General features: G+C 34.1%; 1 protein-coding gene across 2 annotated transcripts in view; it reads left to right on the plus strand.

Annotated features, from left to right (window-relative positions):
* LOC136040887 (protogenin B-like) overlaps positions 1-22,516 on the plus strand; it is a 148,009-nt gene that overhangs the window by 65,529 nt on the left and 59,964 nt on the right. For both annotated transcript variants that reach the window (XM_065725295.1, XM_065725297.1), the window contains exons 7-8: positions 4,049-4,197; positions 13,308-13,442. In XM_065725295.1, the coding sequence (XP_065581367.1) occupies positions 4,049-4,197; positions 13,308-13,442 (284 nt within the window). The remainder of the gene's footprint in view (positions 1-4,048; positions 4,198-13,307; positions 13,443-22,516) is intronic.

Consider the following 22,516-nt stretch of genomic DNA (forward strand, 5'->3'; position numbering starts at 1 on the left):
CAACTGCAGAGGTTTCAAGATCATATCTAAAGAATTGTGGAATTTTGTATTTTTTTTCCAGAAGGAAGATTTTTTTGGGGGGTTTCTCCCAGGCGTGATCGTATCGACTCAGTGGTTCTAGAAAATCGGGAGAGGACAAATTCGAACGGGAATTAAAATTTCTGGAGCTTTTTGAGTGACCAAAAAGGTTCGATTGCAGCTAGCAACCCCCATCTGTGCCACTTTTTGCCCCAAGGACGCTCAGAGTAGTTTAGTTCAAAGGTCGAATAACTGCCCCTGGGGATCAAATGACCCCCCCCCCCCTGCAGTCCAAAGGAAAAGGGCTATAAGCTGTGTAATTTGTCAGTTGTTTACGTATCGTATTTCTGATTGGGATAGTGCGAACAGTTTTCGGGGCTGAATGTCTGCGGGGGAAGGGATTTTAGACTGGGAAAATTTTCCATGGGAGGAGATTCCCGGGGTCATATTCCACGATGGAGTTTGACTTTTTTCACAATTCTTCAAGAGGGATTGTTCAATCATGAGGGTCGTTGAATATGAATGAAAAGAATTTAAAGATCTTTTAGATAAGTGTAAAAAGTGAGGTGTTGAGGAAGCCTCTCTCCTCCTACGCGGATTAATTTCTGTTCATTTTAAGTTTTAATGTTGCTCCTTACTATCAGTTGAAGAAACTTGTTTTTTTTAAAAATTTAATCTAATAAAGTTCAGCGCTGGACTGCGAAAAGTGTTTGATTATAACGTCAGGATTAACTAGAGCTATATAAATATCTTCAGGGGCTTATACTACTCAATATTTGGAAGTAATTTCTTATGACCTGTGGCATCCAAACGATTTTGTATTAAGATTCTGATAAAATTAAGTTAGTTGATATTGAATTTTTATCCCTTTTTATGGCACTTGGTATTAACCAAGTGACATATAGCGATCGCAAATTCTGTCGGTCTGTTGGTCCCGGTTTTGCTACTTTAGGCACTTCCAGGTAAGCTAGGACGATGAGATTTGGCAGGCGTATCAGGGACCGGACCAGATTAAATTAGAAATTGTTGTTTTCCCGATTTCACCATCTGGGGGTAGGGGAGTGGGGGGCCTGTTAATTCGGAAAAAATAGAAAAAATGAATTATTTTTAACTTACAAACGGGTGATGGGATCTTAATGAAATTTGATGTTTGGAATCCGGACCAGATCCGGTAACAATGAGGGGAGTTGGAGGAGGGAACCTAAAATCTTGGAACACGCTTAGAGTGGAGGGATCGGAATGAGACTCGGTGGGAAAAATAAGCAGAAGTCCTAGATACGTGATTGATATAACCGGAACGGATTCGCTCTATTTGGGGGAGTTGGGGGGGATTAATTCTGAAAAATTAGAAAAAAATGAGGTATTTTTAACTTACGTAGGAGTGATCGGATCTTAGTGAAATTCCATATATAGAAGGACCTCGTAACACAGATCTCTTACTTAAAATCCCGACCGGATCCAGAGTCATTGGGGAGGGGACTGGAAAACTTGGAAAACACTTAAAGCGGAGAGTTCAGGATGAAACTTGGTGGGAAGAATAAAAAACAAGTCCAAAATGCGTGACTGACATAACCGGAACGGGTCCGCTCTGGATCCGGTGACATATGGGGGAGTTAGGGGGGCCTAAAGTCTTGGAAAACGCTTAGAATGGAGGGATCGGGATGAAACTTGGTGGGAAAAATAAGCAGAAGTCCTAGATGTGTAATTGACATAACCAGAACGGATCCGCTCTATTTGGGGGAGAATTAATTCTAAATGTTAGAAAAAATGAGGTATTTTTTAACTTACGAAGGTGTGATCGTATCTTAATGAAATTTTATATTTAGAAGGACCTCGTAACTCAGATCTCTCATTTTAAATCCCGACCAGATCCAGCGTCATTGGGGGGGGCGGAAATCTTGGAAAACACTTAAAGCGGAGAGATTAGGATGAAACGTGGTGGGAAGAATAGAAACATGTCCAACATACGTGACTGACATAACCGGACTGGGTCCGCCCTCTTTGGTGGAGTTGGGGGAGGGAGGGAGTAATTCGAAAAAATTAGAAAAAATGAGGTATTTGTAACTTACGAACGGGTGATCAGATCTTAATGGAATTTGATATGTAGAAGGATCTTGTGCTTTAGAGCTCTTATTTTAAATCCCGACCAGATCCAGTAACATTGGGGGGAGTTGGAGGGGGAAACAGGAATACTTGGAAAACGTGAAAATTGAGGTATCTTTATTTTACGATGGTGATCGGATCTTAATGAAACTTGATATATAGAAGGATATTATGTCTCAGATGCTCCATTTTCAAATTGAATCGGATCTGGGGACATAGAGGGTTGGAGGGGGGAAACAGAAATCTTGGAAAACGCTTAGAGTGGAGAGGTCGGGATGAAACTTAACGGGAAGAATAAGCACAAGTTATAGATACGTGATTGACATAATTGGAACGGATCTGTTCACTTTGGAGGAGCTGGGGGTGTTGATTTGGAAAAATAAAAAAAAATTGAGGAATTTTTAACTTAAGAACGGGTAACCGGATCTTAATAAGATTTGATATTTAGAAGGAATTCATGTCACAGAGCTCTCATTTCAAATCCCGACCAGATCTGTTGACATTGGGGGAGTCGGAGGGGGAAACCGGAATTCTTGGAAAACGCTTATAGTAGAGAAATCGGGATGAAACTTGGTGGGTAGAATAAGCAAATGACGTAGATACGTGATTGATGTAACCGCACTGGATCCATTCTCTTCGGGGGAGTTAGGGGGTGGGGTTCAGGGCTTTGGCGAATTTGGTGCTTCTGGACGTGCTAGGACGATGGAAATTGGTAGGCGTGTCCGGGAGCTGGACAAATTGCCTTGGTAAAGTCCTTTTCCCCGATTAGACCATCTGGGGGGCTGAAGGGAGAGGAAAAAATAGAAAAAATGAGATATTTATGACTGACGAGTGGGTGATCGGATCTTAACGAATTTTGATATTTAGAAGGACCTCGTGACTCAGAGCTCTTATTTTAAATCCCGACCGGCATTAAGCCTCCGAATTACCTTTTAAATCAATCTATTGATTCTTAGAATTTTGCTAGAGCTCATACCATATGAGATCTTGGCTCGTCCGGCCTCGTCACAAGTGCCATATGAGCTCTTAGCTCTTTTTTATAACAGATTTTTGGCCCTTTAGGCATTCTTCGGTCCTTTAGGTATCCTTTAATGAAACAATAAAATATACAATGTTTTTTTTATCATCTGAGAACTTGTCATTATATTCTCATTATATTATTATTTTCTCATTTTCGCTTACTATTTCTTATAAATTGTTTTCGTTTTCCATATTGGATATGTCTTCCGATGGATAAGAATGCAAAAACTCTTTTAGTGCAATCGAGCACCCCTTTTCCGACCTATCCGTTTAATATTAAGTTCTTTGAGTTTAATCCGTAAAAGATAACAACGAATACATTCGCCAACTTGTCAACTCAAACGCTGTATTAACTAGGCGAATAACAACAATAATCAGGTTCACTCCACTATAAACACAGATATTTACTAACCCCTAAAGGTGTGCCACATTTCACAGTTGCTGTCTCCGTTGGTTCTCTGTTTATTATTTAAGAATTGCATTCCTGCAGCTTGATTCGATCTCTGGGTCCCGTATTACCAAGCTAAGGACAAATCCACTGCGCCACTACAGGACTCCGTTTGTTCTCTGCATATACTTTCATATCTTTTTCAATTTTTGAAAATACTAATTTTTGTTTATATATGACGTCACTTATCCTCAGTTATCCTGCATTTCCAAGGTTAGCAGTTGTAACTTATCCGGCAACTTGTCCGCACCGTTTCAAATAGTAGTCCTACTAAGTTCTAACGTCATTTACGTCTCGTGAAACGCTAAGGATAAGCAATCATACTTGTCGGATAAGTTATCTTAGAATTTTCGAACGCACCAATCAATGTACGTTTTTGACTTTTCCCGTAAGCTAGATTGTTTATAAATAACGTTCTAGTTTTCTTGCTTTCATTTAATGTTTTTTTTTGTTCTCCAGGTCAGCCATTTCTAACTGATAGGAATTCAACTGTGCGCCCTTTTCTTGGAAAAGCAGACGAAGATATCCTCATTCTTGCCAACGTTTCAATAAATAATACCGGAGAATATGCTTGTAATGCTACTGATGGACAGAACTTTTTAACCAAGGTTTGAGAGCGCAGTAGTTCGATCCTACTCATTATAATATAATGAAATAGTGGAAATAATTTAATAAAAATAGATTAATATAAAATTAATATAAAAAAGAAATGTATAGTAGAATTATAGTGGCAATAAGATAAAGTAAAAGGTGTTTAAATTGGTGTAAAAGTGTTAAAAATGTTTAAAACTGTTTCGAATTTAAACATGTCCTCAGTATGGAGTAATGATAAGTTAATCGAGTGGTATAGATAAAGATGGGTTGAGATTGTAAAATAATTAGAAACCTTGTGTTCTTTAGGGAGGTGATCAAGAGATGATCTGACAGGTTTAGGCGAAAGGGGCAGAGTTGCCACCAATGGAAAAAACGAATTTGACCAAAAATAATCACCTAAATATAAAACTGCAGTTAATGTTTAGTATGTATATATGCTACAAGATTTTCTAATCATTTGGGTTATTAGTAGACTTAAATTGCGAAGGGTAAAGATAGCCGACTGTAAACAGAGATTATAACGAAATAAGGATTATATACAAGATTATAAAACAATTTTAGTGACAAAGATTTTTGTGTGGCAGTGGAAACCGTTCTCTTGATTCACCAACAATTCTTGCTTCTTCGAGAATCGCTAAAAACCTCCGAAGCATAATAACGTACTGAATTTTTTGGTAAGTCCTTAGGCTTACTACAGTACATCTTATTTTTGATTTTTTTCATATTCTATTGTTGAAAATAAAGTTAAATATTGGTCATGTCGTGCACGCGTCTTTTCGAACAATTCGTGGTAAGGAACTTTAAGTAAGTAGCGATGCGGATCAATAGTAACCAAAACTCTAAGAAACTGAGTCTTAGAAACAATATATATGTTACCGTGAATGTCCGAAATCTGGTGAATGTCGACATTCACTGGTGAATGTTCGAAATTCCTTTTCCTCTGCTTGGATTCAATTAGCTTTGTGAGTCAACTTTTTTCATTTTATGGAAGCTATGATGGTAAAAGTTTGGTTAAATTATGTTAGTTTAGGCTAGGTTAAGATGGATTAGGTTAGGTTAAACTTGGTTCTAAATATCAGAAATGGGCTAAAAACCTAACTTAGCTAACCTAAACCAACCTAACATCGCCTAATCAAACCTAATCTAATCTAACCTAATCTGTCATCATAAACCCTTGCATTAAATTGAAAAAATTGACTGGTAACGCTGACTAAATCCAAGGAGAAAAAAAAAGGTATTTCGGACATTCACCAGTGAATGTCGACATTCACCAATTTGTGGACATTCATGGTGACAGATGCATTAAAATAATCGAATTTTGATGCGTATTTAAAATATATAGGATTCAACAAGTTTAAACATTACCCATCAATAGCTACGAGCCTGAACAAATTTAAAGCTCCTATAAATATTTTAAGCTCCTACATGCAAAAATGTGAAATTTTCTATTTTTTTGGCAGAAGAAAGATCATGGATGCCTGTTTTTTGTTTGTTCTTTCTTTCTTTCTCCAGGGGTGATCGTATAGAGCCAGTGATCCTAGAGGATCGGGAGAGATATTATTTGGTCGGAAATCAAAAGCTCTAGTACCCTTTTTAAGCGACCAAAAACATCGAAGGGCCGCTAGACCCCCTCCCACACCTTTTTTTTCTCCAAAGTCGCCCGATCAAAATTCGAGATGACCATTTTATTCAGCATGTTCTAAAGATCTACTAACTTTGCCTTTGAAGATGACTTGACCCCCCCCCACAGTTCCAACTTGCAGCCCACCATTGTTTACGTATAGTATTGGTTAACGGCCCTTGTCATTCTTTACTATGTGTATGAAAAAGTCAAGCTTTATGGTGAAGAGCAAGGTATTGAGCAGGGGGGAACCCCGTGATGTACGTAATAATTTCTGTTCGTTTTGAATTTTAATGTTGCTTCTTACTTTCAGTTGAAAAGGAAACTTTTTTTTTGTCTAAAATCAGAAAAAAGAACTCCAAGAGAAGGTCAAAGATAATATATGGACTTTTCTATTGGCTTGTGTATAAATAATGCAAAATATATGTATAAATAATTTAAGTAATATAATGAAGTATAAATAATTCAAATCCCGATAAAAGTTTGTAATGAAAAAATAAATAATGCGTTAAAATCTAGGAAATACGTATTTAAGAATACAGTCACTTTCTCTTCATCCTCTTCTTTGTTTTCAAATCCCTTTTTTCTTTTCCTTTTATCAATTTCATTTTATCACTTTCTTTTCCTTTTATCAATTTTACTCTGTTTCAAATTGTCCTAGACGGTTTCAGTGCTGCTAATGGACTAGTTTTGATAAGTCCAACTATTTTGTCACTCTCACTAGGAATAAATAATGTATAATTAAACATTACACTAGACTAAATATTTATTTACATTAATTATAAAAGAAAAATAATTAATTTTTCTTTAAAGAAGGATTGATATGTTTTCAATATAGTCTGAGTTTGATCAATTTATTTTTGGTTTGTCGTTTGTCCCCTTAATTATTTATGAATATAGCCAGTGATGATTGTAAGGAAAATAGGGGAATAGTATGAAAATAGGGGGGAATTTGAACTGGAATATGGCTAGCTTAATATTGTTAATATTGTCTTTTTTGGTTTCTTTTTTCAGAAAAATGTACAAATAACTTTTTTGATTTATTGTCGAAATTTAAGTCTGTCACTTTAATCAACTTTTATTCTTTTTTGGCAAAGCTTTGATATTTTTCATTTATGTTTTGCCACTTTTATGACAAGTATTCCCATTTGGTACCATGGACTTAATTTAGTTCTGTCAAAAATTTTCCGACTTGGTGACTTTCGAACTTTTTAATTTGCTGAAAGGATTGCTCTTTTAAACTGTTAAAGTTGTTTTTAATTTGCGGAATGTCTTGCCTGTTAAACAATCGGGTGTGTCTTTTCATTTGTTCTAATTCATTTTCATGTAACATTTAACTAGATATGCGATAATTAATTAGAATTAGGAGTATCGGGATTTTTGTGGAAGCGTGATCGGCATCTAGAAAATATTCAAAATTCTGAGAATAATTCCATCATTAACTTGTTACTCTTAAAATAAGAAGAAATTTTTTATTTCTACTATAAGGTTCCGATACCGACATATCGATACTGTACCGGTACGATACCGATATAAGTCCCCCCCCCCGAAAAAAACCCTACATAAAGTTAAACCCAGCATTCTCTGCCCATATCCATGCTCACATGCTTCTTCCTGGTCTATTGCACACCAAAGAACAGCCTCAATAATTCACTGTGGATTCAAAATAGCACAAAAAACATTTTAGAAAAGATTTAGAAAAACAATTAAACCAAATAATGTTTAGTCTCTACAGTTGCTTATTAAATCCAGTCCAACTGTGGCAAATTGTAATGCAGAAATCACAACTTTTCAACATTTTATTCTTTCAGAGACCTTCATTTGTCATCATAAATGCTCCCAACTGTGTTGAAAACTCTTTCGCTTGGGACAGTAGAGGTTGGACAGCAGACATACTTCCGAGCTAGTTGTTCCAGTCTCTTGAAACGACTGCTGTTATTTCGCCGCCACTCTAACGGACAGATTTTTTTCCTGTCAATGACAGCCTCACTCACGCACCTTTCCTGTTGCTGTTCAATTGGTATCTGCTGACTCTTTTTTCTCACTTGTTTAAGCTATTACCATGTTATCAAACTAGCAGTCAATTAAAACCAAATAGAGTTTAGTCTGGACAGTGCTTAATAAATCCCGTCCAACTGGGGCAAGTTGCAAAGCAGAAATCACAACTTTTCAACATTTTGTTCTTTCAGAGACCTTCGTTTGTCATAATAAATGTTCCCAACTGTGTTGAAAACTTTCGCCTGGGACAGCTGAGGGTGGACAGCAGAGATGCTTCCAAGTAAGTTGTTCCAGTTGCTTGAAACGACTGCTGTTATTTCGCCACCGCTCTAACGGACAGCTTTTTTTTCCTATCAATGACAGCGTCATTCATGCAACTTTCCAGCTGCTGATCAATTGCTATCTGCTGACTCTTCTTTATCACTTGTTGAAATTGTGACCATGTTATCAAAGAGGCAGCCAATCAAAATTGCTGTGCCTACTCTCCTTCGTTTTGGGTTTTCCTCCTCTTCTGTTGCAGAAGGTGGACAGCAGAGATGCTTCCAAGCAAGTTGTTCCAGCTGCTTGAAACGACTGCTGTTATTTCGCCACCGCTCTAACGGACAGCTTTTTTTCCTATCAATGACAGCGTCATTCATGCAACTTTCCAGCTGCTGATCAATTGCTATCTGCTGACTCTTCTTTATCACTTGTTGAAATTGTGACCATGTTATCAAAGAGGCAGCCAATCAAAATTGCTGTGCCTACTCTCCTTCGTTTTGGGTTTTCCTCCTCTTCTGTTGCAGAAGGTGGACAGCAGAGATGCTTCCACGCAAGTTGTTCCAGCTGCTTGAAACGACTGCTGTTATTTCGCCACCGCTCTAACGGACAGCTTTTTTTCCTATCAATGACAGCGTCAAACATGCAACTTTCCAGCTGCTGATCAATTGCTATCTGCTGACTCTTCTTTATCACTTGTTGAAATTGTGACCATGTTATCAAAGAGGCAGCCAATCAAAATTGCTGTGCCTACTTTCCTGCGTTTTGGTTTTCCTCCTCTTCTGTTGCAGAAGGTGGACAGCAGAGATGCTTCCAAGCAAGTTGTTCCAGTTACTTGAAACGACTGCTGTTATTTCGCCACCGCTCTAACGGACAGCTTTTTTTCCTATCAATGACAGCGTCATTCATGCAACTTTCCAGCTGCTGATCAATTGCTATCTGCTGACTCTTCTTTATCACTTGTTGAAATTGTGACCATGTTATCAAAGAGGCAGCCAATCAAAATTGCTGTGCCTACTCTCCTTCGTTTTGGGTTTTCCTCCTCTTCTGTTGCAGAAGGTGGACAGCAGAGATGCTTCCAAGCAAGTTGTTCCAGTAGCTTGAAACGACTGCTGTTATTTCGCCACCGCTCTAACGGACAGCTTTTTTTCCTATCAATGACAGCGTCATTCATGCAACTTTCCAGCTGCTGATCAATTGCTATCTGCTGACTCTTCTTTATCACTTGTTGATATTGTGACCATGTTATCAAAGAGGCAGCCAATCAAAATTGCTGTGTCTACTCTCCTTCGTTTTGGGTTTTCCTCCTCTTCTGTTGCAGAAGGTGGACAGCAGAGATGCTTCCAAGCAAGTTGTTCCAGTTGCTTGAAACGACTGCTGTTATTTCGCCACCGCTCTAACGGACAGCTTTTTTTCCTGTCAATGACAGCCTCATTCATGCACCTTTCCAGTTACTGATCAATTGCTATCTGCTGACTCTTCTTTATCACTTGTTGAAGTTGCGACCCCGTTCTTCCAATGTCTGACTCTGTGCTCCTTCTTATAGCCACTTTTTAGCGTTATTGAGTTACTCTTGAATTAGGGGTCGGTGCTTGTATCTGAGATCCAGGGGGCAACTTCTCTGGTTGTACGCTCTTGACTCACCATACATTTTGAACATTGCTGCCTCAGGTGTGTATTGACAAGTATTCACAACAATTATACCTTGACTTCATTTGACTCACCTCTGCTGCTCTCTCCACCACGGTCAGAGTTAGCTGGTGACTCCGCTCCCCAGGACAGGACAAGCAAAAATTACCTAAAAAATCTGGCGCCATTTTCTGAATAAGTTCGTATAAAATGAAAAAAAAAAATCGACCGATATACGATATTTTTTCTCGATATCCAATAATGACACTAAACCCATATCGATCCGGTAATATCGATCAGCCATATATTGGTCCGGGCCTAATATATATTTATTCCTAATATATATTTATTTGTCCTCGAAAACGGCTCCCTATTTTTTCGGGAAAATTGGCATCCTGGGATATTCTGGCCTAAAAAACGATCTAGATAGGCCAGAAGTCTTAAGAAAATTCGTTAAGAGCCTTAATAAAAAAAAAAAAAAAAAAAAAAAAATTATGTGAGCGATGTCATTTTTATATACATCAGTAATACAATGACGTTGTCACACTTGTCTCACTTTTGTGGAAAAATGGAAGATTTTCATCTGTGAAGTTTATGTTAAATTACTTAAAGAGCAAAAATCTGGTAATTGCAAAAATATTTGCATATATTTTGACAAGGGATTACAACAGTTCAAAAAAAAAGAAAACAAAAAGTTTGAAGGTTAGTAGAAATGGTTGTTAGAAATCAGACCTGCGGTAGTAGTCTAATATTTTTGAGCAGACTGAGTATGAAAAGACATTAAATTGCGTAAGCAGCAAAAAACTGGTAACTGCATATATTTTAACAAGTGATTACAATAATTCAAAAACCATGAAAAATAAAACCAAAAGTTTGAAGCTTAGAAGAATAAAAATACTAAAAACTAAACTATTAAAAAAACATGATTTTCTAAATTCTTTTCTTCTAAGTATAAGCAATGTCTTTTTAAGACATGAAAAAAAGTTGAAAACATTTTCAGAATCGCTAAAATTATTATGTAAACTGTAAAAAATATAAGGTGCCTGAGTAATAATTTTAATGTTTTAATTCAAACTAGAAAAATACCTGAAAATTTTAAAATTAGTTTTTTTTTTTTTTTGATAAAATGCACTCGCAATGTGATTAAGCTTACAGGATTAAACGCAACCAGTTATATAGTGTCAGTAGGAAGGACCAAACCATTATTACAGATGATGATTCGATATTTTGACAAGGAATTACAGCAGTTCAAAAACCTTAAAAAAAACCAAAGTTTGAAGCTTAGTACATATCGTTAGAAATCGGACTAGCTTCAATAATCAAATATTTTTGAAAAGACATCTGTGAGAAAAGACATTAAATTGCGTAAAGAGCAAAAAGCTGGTAATTGCAAAAATATTTGTATATATTTTAACAAGGGATTACAACAATTCAAATACCTTCAAAAAGAAAATTTATTGAACGCAACCAGTTATACAATGTAAGTAGGAAGGCCAAAAAACAAAAAAAAAACAAAAAAAAACAACAAAAATTTGTAATTATTGCTAATGATGATTCGATATTTTGACAGGGATTACAACTCTTAAAAAACCTTAAAAAAGAAAACCAAAGTTTCAAGCTTAGTGCATATCGCTGTCAGAAATCGGACTAGCTTCAACAATCAAATACTTTTAAATTTTTTTTTAATTGCGTAAAGAGCAAAACACTGGTAATTACAAAAATATTTGTATATATTTGAAGGGATTCAAAAACCTTGCAAAATAGAATTTTTTGAACGCAACCAGTTTATATAATGTAAGTAGGAAAGCCAAAAAACGAAAATTTGCAATTATTACAAATGATGATTCTCTATTGTATATATATATATATATATATGTAGTTTACAAAAATGTTTCTGAACACCTATAGTTTAGGAATCTGTGCTCCTGTTGCGTCCCAAAACTCCTAACAGAGGACCACACAAAATAAGATTTGAGTGTGCGATGAAGTGCTTCAAGAGTGCGACGAAGTGCCAAAACTCCTACTCGTTGTCGTGAGGACGGTCGACGGCTTCTTTAGTCAGATCTTAACCAGAGACGATACGTGGGTTTGATGTATCAGTTCGAATCGAACCAACAGAGCATGGAATGGAGATAAACACACTTCCCTATAAAGGTAAAGACCAACAGCAACAGAGCATGGAATGGAGTTACACACACTCCCCTATAAAGGTGAAGGCTTTTTTGTTTTGGGATAGGCATGGTGTTTTGTTGGTCGACTTCATTAAACGAGGAATCAATGCAGAAGCGTGTTTCCAAACCCTGAGAAAGTTTTGCAGGGCGATTCAAAACAAAAGACGCGGCATGTTGACAAAGGGAATTGTCCTTTTCCATGACAATGCAAAATCTCACACTGCATGTTAGACCCGTATTTTGATGGGAAGTTTTGGCTTGGAAGTTTTAGATGACCCACTCTACGGTGCTGATCTTAAGCCGAGCGATTACCATCTGTTCCTCCACCTCAAACAACATCTCAGTGGTAATCGCTACAATTATGATGACGCGAAACGACAATGAGCTCTTGGTTATCAGAACAAACGGCAAGTCGTTATGAAGAGGATGTTTTAAAATTGGATGAGAGCTTTGGTTTCTTGAAGCTTACTCTGCTGGTCTAAGAAGGAAGTCAAAGACTATATATCTTCTTTATTTTGTAATAACAAAAGCCACAGTGTACATCCACAAAAAATCAGAGACTTTACTTGTGAAAAACGTTCAGACTCTGAAAATTTGTGTTCTTTTTCCAGTTTCTAAGTTTGACTTGCGGAACGATGTGTGATAATAGCGTGCAGCCGAATAATATGTAAATAACATGTATCAAAATAATCTGAATGGCTTACGACAATCCATCACAGGAATAAAGCAGCGGAAATAGACCACGCTTTTCCTAATCGGAATTCCAGGGATAGAAATATTGCCCAAACTAGGGCACCGAAAGATATTTTTAATCTTATACATTCCCCCCTGCCGCAGCTATGAGGCATGACAGGTTGTATCTATAAAATATACTAAATAAACAAGCGATGAAAAAGATAATAAATGTGGTTCCGAAGCTTGCTTACAATTTGCTGCATCTCATTTTCAGACTGTAATGAAATAACGAACAATTTACTCACCTTGTCCAACAACTTTCCAAGTCAACAAAATGTCATTGTTATGCAATGTACACAGTTCTGTGTTTTTTTGTTGTTTTTTTTTGTGTGTGTGTGTGTGTGTACTTTTTTGGCTTTTAGGCTAAGGAGCTATGGCTCCTTGGATGATTGGATGAGAGGTATGATAAGTGTTAGAACAAACTTGGCAACTAAGTCGAAACATAGAGGAAAGTATGTAGTTTCTGAAAAAAACTTACTTTTTTGAAATAGCCCTTGGTTGTATACCTATGCTTAAACGGACCTTACTTAAAAATACTACATAAAAAAAAACAAAACAAAAGGTTTATATCACTAGTCTTCTTCAAACTTGTAAAAAACTGTTAAAGTTGTCTCTGATTTTCTGTCTCTAAGTGATACTCTATAAACCTGAGATGATTTTAAAAACTTTAAATTTTTAATAAAATATCTAGTAAAAACTGTTATCTTTGCAGGTGTGGCGGGTAGTCGTTATGGAGCCTCCCCGTTTAGTTCAAATGCCTAGATCGAGCGTGTATCCAACTGCAAAAACAGCACGCTTAGAATGTGAAGTAAGAGGCATACCTAAACCAGATATCAGATGGTTGAAGGTAAGTGAAACGCTCTAAAATAAAGGATAGTGCTTTTATTTCTGCGAAAGCGAGAATTTCATAGTGTGTTTATATGTGATAATCTATGGGTGCTGTGGGTAAATGTAGTGAGGAACATATCTACAGTTGAATGATGGCAAGAAGTCCTGATGAATTGCTTCTCCAGCAGAGAAGGGCCATGTACCTAATAACAGCTAGGAATTCTCCATTTGTTAATCCTCTCAACATGTGAGGCTGCTTCCTGTCAGGGGCGTCGATGTGGGGGGGGATTTTGTACCACTACTTCTAATATCAGCAAGGAACTCTCTATTTGTTAGTCTTCTCAACATCTTATTTATGTGAGGCTGCTTCCTGTAACGGGAGTCAGTGTTTGTGTTTGGGGGTGGGGAGAGGATGCCAGTGTTATATTTGACCCCATAAATAGTTTATCCCCCTCGCCAAACTTGGAAAAAAACTTTTGTTTTGGTATTTCTATTGATAAATGTCTTTTTAGGGTATTTTCATTTAGTCAAATAGTAAGAAGTAAGAAAATTATCCACAATCTCGATTTTGAAAAACACATTCTGTATCACTACTTGTATGATTAGCAAGGGACTCTCTATTTGTTAGCCCTCTCAACATCTTATTTATGTGAGGCTGCTTTCTGTTAGGGGTATCAATGTGTGTATTAGGGTGGAGGCTGCAAGGTATAGTGCTTGGTCCTACCCCAAATTTTGCAAAAATAACTTTTGTTTTGGTATTTCCATTGTATCCACACTAAAGACCTAGAGAAAAGAAGTAGTACGCCTTCATAATTAATGGGAAAATAACCTTTAATTAAAAAATTAATTAAAAATTTAATTAAAATTAAAAAGCTAATTAAAGATATTCTCTAAAATGATTTTTCCTTGCAGTTCTTATGCAAGAGTTTGTGTTGACCACAGAAAATGCATTGATTAACAACACATTTAAATAGTAATTTTAAAATTGATGAGAAGGTACACCCCACCCTCATCCCCGACGTTTTTTTTTTGAAAGTAACTTTAGAAAAAAATCTTGTTGAATGTTTTGCTATAGAGAGTTAGATCTCGTCAAAGACGCAGCTGAACTCGTTAGGAAAAAGAAGATCCAAATAGATTGCTTTTCACCAGTTTCGAAACAACAACGACCTAAAAGATGTGAAAAAGAAGTACTTGTTAAAGAGGGGGCTTTAAAATGAGAATTAATGTGTATAATGTCAGAAAAGAAAATTGATTTCATTCTAAGACAAGAGAATTTATAGTGAACTCTAGGTTGCTGAGTAATTCCATTTTTTCCTACCTGCGGAGAGGAAATACAAAGTGGAGATCCTTCAAACTATGCGCGTTGATGACAGTTAATGCGTCATCCTAGAAAGGAAAAGTAGTTTGGGGAGTTTAGAATTTTGCTTATGTGTGGAGATGGATGCTTATATGAAGAAATCTTCATCGTCTGATAATGAAGATCATGAAGTCATCATCTGGAGGTAGAGATAATGAATGGCGATGACAAAGACTGTTATTTTTACTTCTACCCTTTTCACTTAACATTAAAAATACTGATAGATGGAAAAATGAAAAAAATACACAATATATATATATATATAATATATATAATATATATATATATATATATATATATATATATATATATATATATATATATATATATAAATATAAATATATATATATATATATATATATATATATATATATATATATATATATATATATATATATATATATATATATATATATATATATATATATATATATATATATATATATATATATATATATATATATATATATATATAAATATATATAAATATATATATATATATAAATATATATATATATATATATATATATATATATATATATATATATATATATATATATATATATATATATATATATATATATATATATATATATATATATATATATATATATATATATATATATATATATATATATATATATATATATATATATATATATATATATATATATATATATATATATATATATATATATATATATATATATATATATATATATATATATATATATATATATATATATATATATATATATATATATATATATATATATATATATATATATATATATATATATATATATACATATATATATATATATATATATATATATATATACATATATATATATATATATATATATATATATATATATATATATATATATATATATATATATATATATATATATATATATATATATATATATATATATATATATATATATATATATATATATATATATATATATATACATTAAATACCTTAAAGCATTAAATATAATATATATACATTATAACACTATTAAAATACGTAATTTCCTTTAACGAGGAAATCAACCATACGTTCTCCACGCTTTCGTTCTTCACGTTTGTCTTTTTTCTGTGCAACATGAAATGCTCTGTATTTCTTGACGATGTGAGTGTTGAAAGCTGTGTCTAGAAGTGAGAGTCAAAAAACAAGTTATACTTAAAAAAAAGAAATGAACATACAGGGAAGTTAGGTTGCTAGGTGGTCTCCAGTTTTTCCTTTGTGCTGGGATGGAGATACTCCTATTTTTGGGGATTTTAGTTTTCTTATTTGAGTTTTTGTTTAATTTTTGTTTGGGGAGAGGGACAGATTTTTTTCTTGGTATATGTAGCTAAAACACACATGTTTTTAGGAAGGATAGTGAGAGTAGTTGCATGAATTCGCGAAAACTTAGGGGGTGAGGAGTAAAGTGTTTTTTTTTCAATATCTGTAATATCTGTAATAATCTGTAATTTTCAAAAAAGAAAAAAAATTCTGTGTATGTATGAGCTTGAAACATCTACAATAAGGTTCTCTGATATGCTGAATCTGATGGTGTAATGTTCATCAAGATTGCTTGATTTTTGGATGTGTTTTCCCCCTTTTTTTGAAAATCCCGCAAATTTTCTCATCCTTGTGGTTTTGATGGGTAAGATGGGTTGGATGGTTCTGAAATCAGCATAAAAAGACCATTCTTTGGAATATTAATTGTTTTTAAAAATCTGTTTTTTTCAGGACTTTAGTTACTATTGGGTCGATTCACTTACTACTTACAGTTTGTTACCACGAACTGCTTGATGAAGAACTCTTTTACTGAAAAAATAAGGGCCTACAAATACCCTTTCTATGTTTCCTCCCTTCCCCCGGAGGGAAGATCTTATAATCCCCTTGCACAAAGGAAGATGTGTAAAAAAAATGCTTATTGCTGGAGTTAATTGTTAACTTTTCCTTCATTGTTTCCCTTCATTGTTAATTATTAATTTTCCTGTTCTTGTTCATTTTTTCTTTATTTCTAACTTCTTTGCTAAAATTGGAATTGAGCTGTAAGTTTAAGGACTAAGTGTCGCATAGACAATCCTATACTATACAAATTAACATATCCTATACTATATAAATTAACATAGTAAATTTAGTGTTCCTTTTGTGCCTCCTTTTTGCAGTCCCCAATGCTATGCTAATGCTATACTATATTCTGCTATATAGTATTTAATCTTGCGTGGCTAGAGTTTTATTCAAAGACTAAGTGGATTACCCATCAAATTCCATTTTGTGGCCAATCCTTTTTTTCTTCATATCCTATACAACATATCCTATACAATCCTTTTTTTGTTGTTCATATCTTATACAATATATCCTAACATATCATATAATATTTTAATATATCCTATACAATCCTTTTTTTCTTCATATCCTATACAAAATAACGTATCCTATAATATTTTAACATATCCTATACAATCCTTTTTTTCTTCATATCCTATAAACATATCCTATAATATTTTAACATATCCTATACAATCCTTTTTTTCTTCATATCCTATACAACATAACATATCTTATAATATTTTAACATATCCTATACAATCCTTTTTTCTTCATATCTTATATACAACATATCCTAATATATTCTATAATACATACCTTATTAACATATCCTATAATATTTTAAAATATCCTATACAATCCTTTTATTCCTCATATCCTATACAACATATCCTAACATATTCTATAATACATATCCTATAAACGTATCCTATAATATTTTAACATATCCTATATAATTCTTTTTTTCTTCATTATTTCTGTTTCCTTTCACATTTTCAATCAACATTCTTAAAGGCATCGGTTTAAGAAGAGGAAAGTAGGTGGACATGATGGGAAAACTTATTCTCACAAATAAATGTATGGGTCTATCAACGTGAACTACGTCACTCCTAGCTCTTTAATGGAAAAGAGGGCAATAGAAATACGGAACAGAATTGACAGAAGACACTCTATGAAGTGAATACTTAATATATTTCTTCTAATTCAAAAATAGTTGCACCTACGTTCTTTGAGTGGGCGGGAGGTTACAATAATATTTGAAAGGAGGAAACGTAAACGGTGGAAAAAGGAGTATATGACCTGATATTAACCTGAAATATAAGGATATTGTATAATTTTTGTTTGTATTTCAAGTCTTCTAAGGAAAGGGGGGGGGGGTAGTAAATACCCAATCTGATACCATTGGATACTCAAATGTAATAGTGTTAAATAAAACAGATATTGTTTTTATTTTTTATTTAACTTCATTTTTAATTTTATTTTACTTCATTTTTTTAATGCAAAATTTCAGTGGTAATGAATTGGTGCATTCTCAAAATTCTCTTACAGTACAACACGGTTTCAACTTGAATATGAAATTTGTATCTTGGAATTAAAAAGCTTACTTTCGAAATTTTAAAGGTCACACAGTCTTTTCGAACCGAATTAGTATCTGTCGAGCAATTTCTGTTCTTCTTCTGCAACATCTCTATTCTCGTTTAGATTTTTGTTCATTCTGCTTATTCAGCCTTCTCTTTTTGTCCTCATGCCTCGTGTACTTCTCCTTTCGTCTTCTGCTAATTCTTTTCTTTCATATCATCTAAATAGTCCGAAGATCAGCTAACAAAACTTCGGGGTCAACATAACCCCACTGAGCCCGGAGGAAAGGGTTGTAAGTTACGCCCAGGGGGTATATGAGGTTTTTATGAAAGAGATGGTTGTATAAACTTTGAGGGGGCTCAAATGATTAGACATTGGAAGTTCTAGCTCTCTTTTTAAGAGTCAGAAGTGATCGAATGGCAACTAGCTCCTCTCCTACCACACCCTCTTTTCCGCAAATGCATCCGATCGAATTTTCCAGATAGTCATTGTTCAAAATAAACTGAAGATCAAGTAACAAAAATTCCGGGGTTTGCACGACCCCCAGAACTCGGGCGTAAGTGCTGTAAGATTAAAAAAATTTACAATTGTAATGTATTACGACGACAAAGCAAGGGAAAAGGTAGCAGCGAAACTTGAAATCAAAACAGTAAGGGAGACGTAGAAATTAATGAATTTGCTGAAAAAAAAATGATGAGATTTCTATGAAATATTTACTGTAATGTTTATTTTCAAAATTTCATATTGTCTTTTCAATTTTACTCAATGCTATTAATTTACTCTTCTACTTATGTCTCTCTCATATTTTTATTCTCTTTAAATTCTATTTTTTTCTCATGTCCTACGCCTCTTCTGTGCTTAACTACTAATCTTTTTTTCGTTGTGTTCTCTTTTATATCCTTCATATCTTAACATGAGTGGGCGTTATACGGAGTGAATTATTACAAGGTCGATTAATTATCGCAAAATCCCCGTTCAGTCAAGTACGAGGATAAAAAATAGCCCAAAATACATAATTCAAGTGAAACTTGGCAATTTCAGACATGTTATAGTTGTTAATTATAAAGTAAAAGCTTTTAATGAAGATTAAGCAGAGAGTTCTCTATGGGGTTTCACCTAAGTTAGTAGCTATTTAAAAACAGAGACTTTCCATAATTGCTTTTTTCTCTTATGTACTTGTTTTAACACATATAACTATTCACTGGGAGAAATGAGAACTTGGAATCGAATATCCCGCAATCCTTAGAGAAGATAGTTTAGAAGGCACTAAAATGAGTGAAAATCCGAGCAATGGGTCCAAAAATAAACTTTTCAAAGCTGTCTTCCACCAGTTTTCCAGGAAAAAAAAATTCTGACCTTCACTATAAATTATTGTCAAAAGAAAAAAACTGGTAAGAAACTTAAGCGTTTTGAAGTGGGATTATTGAAATAAAAAAATACTACTAGAGACATTGACGGTGCAGCGTTAATCAGCAAAAAGAAAAAGAACCAAAACATTTTTAATTTATTAAACTCTGGATTTTGCTTAAAGACTGATTTTTTTTCAGATCCAATTCGTGAAAGGAAAAAATAAAAACTAAGGCTAAGATAAATAACTAATACTTAGTAATGTTTAGAAAAATAGTTTAAAGAAATGTTTAAAAATTGTTAATATTTTTTTAAACTTAGTAAAGTTTAAAAAAAACTAATAACTAATACTTAATAACTAATGATATTTAGGTTTGTTATAACCAGCTATGTAATTTGGCGAGATGATGCTACATAACTTTTTTTTCTATTTTTCTCAGAAACAAAAAAATGAGTCTTTGACTCATTTTTTCTTACAGAACCTCTAAGGCCCTCCTACTGAACTGAGAGGCTCTTGGGAATCCGGGTGGAGAAACACTGGAATTATTATGCTTTTGATAGTTTCCAATAATGAGTAATCTTTTATGTGCAGTAGCCTTTAAGACATTTTTGTTATTTTATTACTCATCTATTATGTTCCTTCCTATATATTATTTACTCTCTACGTTAGTCCTCGATGACTTCAAATATTAGCTACTAACACCCAGATCAGCCATCACCCAATTGAATAAGATTTTGGATTAGAGGAAGATTATGGTTGCAAAGCTAAAACGCTAAAGAGTTGACGGAACTAGGAGTGTCCAGGGGGGGGGGGGAGGTTATTCAGGTAATAATTAAGAATAAAACTTTTTCTTGTATTTAATTGATTGAACTGGCCTTGGTTTCACATAAATTTTTTTTTAACTTAAAAAGGATCTGTCAATCAGTCATTTTATTGATGCTAAAACACTATCACAAAAGTAAAAATGTTATTTGGTCCAAGAAGCTTTGCTTGTTATGGGCCATGCAACACAATAATAGAACACTAAAAAAACCATAAATAATACCCTAAATCAAACAGTACGTATCAAATAAAGATGAATGAGAATAAACACTAGCATACAGTAAAAAAAGAAAAAAAAGAAAACAAAAAACTGTAGTAATTATAATAATAGAAATAAGTAGAAACCAAGAAAGTAGAGAAACAGGAAAGACGAAGTTGACATTAGAACATCAGAAAAAAAGACAAATAAACAAGGACTTTAAAAGTTAAGAAAATTCCTGAAAACAATTGTAAAAATAATAGGAGAGAGAAATATCGGTTGGGAAAGAATTCCAAAAAGGAGAAACAATAGGAAAAGACAAAACAGGAAAAATAAAAACAAGGGAGAGAGAGATAAATTACTTAACTGGAAAGACCCGACGAAATAGTGCCTTTGCAGAAAGAAATAGAGGGACTTCCGGAGGGATGGAGTTCCATAGTAGAATTGATTGATAAACACGAGACTTCTGGGCTGCTGTGGATGATCGTTTGGGTAAAATAAATCTTCGAGAAGAACTTTGTAAGAAGAAGAGCTCCTACCTGAGCCTGTCCGTGAAAAAAGTTGCTGCAGAGCAGTGGAAGTGTACCTAGAAAAGCAGAATGCGCTAAATAAAGAGTACTTTTACCTAAAATGCCATAAATACCTGTTTCTTTCCACATTCCTCTTTTCAACTTATGTGCAAAACTGTAATTACTCCCCTCCCCCTTACCTGTCGTCCAGCAGATAGCTAGAAAAAAGGTGTCTCTTGCATGTGAGGAGGCAACTATGCCTGGTTCCAGGTACGCAAGTTGGAGGGCAGGTCTCTGAGCGTGTACCCCCCCCCATGGATTTGTTACGATTGTTTCTGTAATTCTCAATTATAAATAGGTGAAAAAATAAGCGAATTCATTTAACTCGCCTATTTTTTGGATTGTTCAAGTTTTGCCTCTCTCTAAAACATCCCCCCCCCCAAAAAAAAAATACCGCGTACGTGTCTGTCTAGTAATGAAGACGGTCGTAACGAAATGCATTTCCCTCATAAAAATCACTCATATATTTGAAAATGTTTAGTGTCAAATTTTTTATTGTTTTGTCATTATTATTTGGTTAAATGAATGTGTTTTAAGAACTAAATCCATCAATTTCAGCAAAATCAAAGTTTTCTGCATAGTCTGATAATTCAGTTTTTTTTGTGAAGTTGTCATTTTAAGAAACTAAACAACAGTCATATGCATGGCTGTTGTTTTAAATTAAATAAAAAAAAAAACAATTTCTTTGAAATGAAAGTAAGGAGCGACATTAAAAATTAAAACGAACAGAAATTACCCCGTGTATGAAAGGGGCTTTTCCTCCTCGACACCCCGCTCTTTACGCTAAAGTTTTTTATTGTTTTAAAAAGTAGAGTTCCGAGAAAGAATCAAACTTTAGCGCAAGGAGCGGGGTGTCGAGGAGGAAAAGCCCCTTTCATATACGGGGTAATTTCTGTTCTTTTTAATGTCGCTCCTTACTTTCATTTCAAAAAACTTGTTTTTTTTATTAATTTCTGAAAGTTTTTGAATTAATGCATGTCTGATTTTGGCTCTCCGTACATAAATTATTAAAATGAAATTTGCATATTAATTCTTTTTTTGGCTAAATGGCTTTCTCTTAGTTTTGATCAGATAATTTTGAGAAATAAGGGGTGGGGAAGGAGGCCTAGTTGCCCTCCAATTTTTCGGTTACTTAAAAAGGCAACTAGGTCTTTTAATTTTTAACGAACGTTTTTATTAGTAAAAAATATACGTAACTTAAGAATTAACATACATAACAAACTTTTATATTTTTATACTTTTGATTATACACATGAGGGGGTTGGTATCCTCGTTAATATCTCGCTCTTCACACTAAATCTTGTTTTGTCCCAATTCTTTAAGAATGACCCCTGAATCAGAAAGGCCGTAGAATAAATAGTTGAAATTACTTAAAATTTTTTT

Source organism: Artemia franciscana, chromosome 21 (genome assembly GCF_032884065.1).
Source record: "Artemia franciscana chromosome 21, ASM3288406v1, whole genome shotgun sequence".
Lineage (NCBI taxonomy): Eukaryota > Metazoa > Arthropoda > Branchiopoda > Anostraca > Artemiidae > Artemia > Artemia franciscana.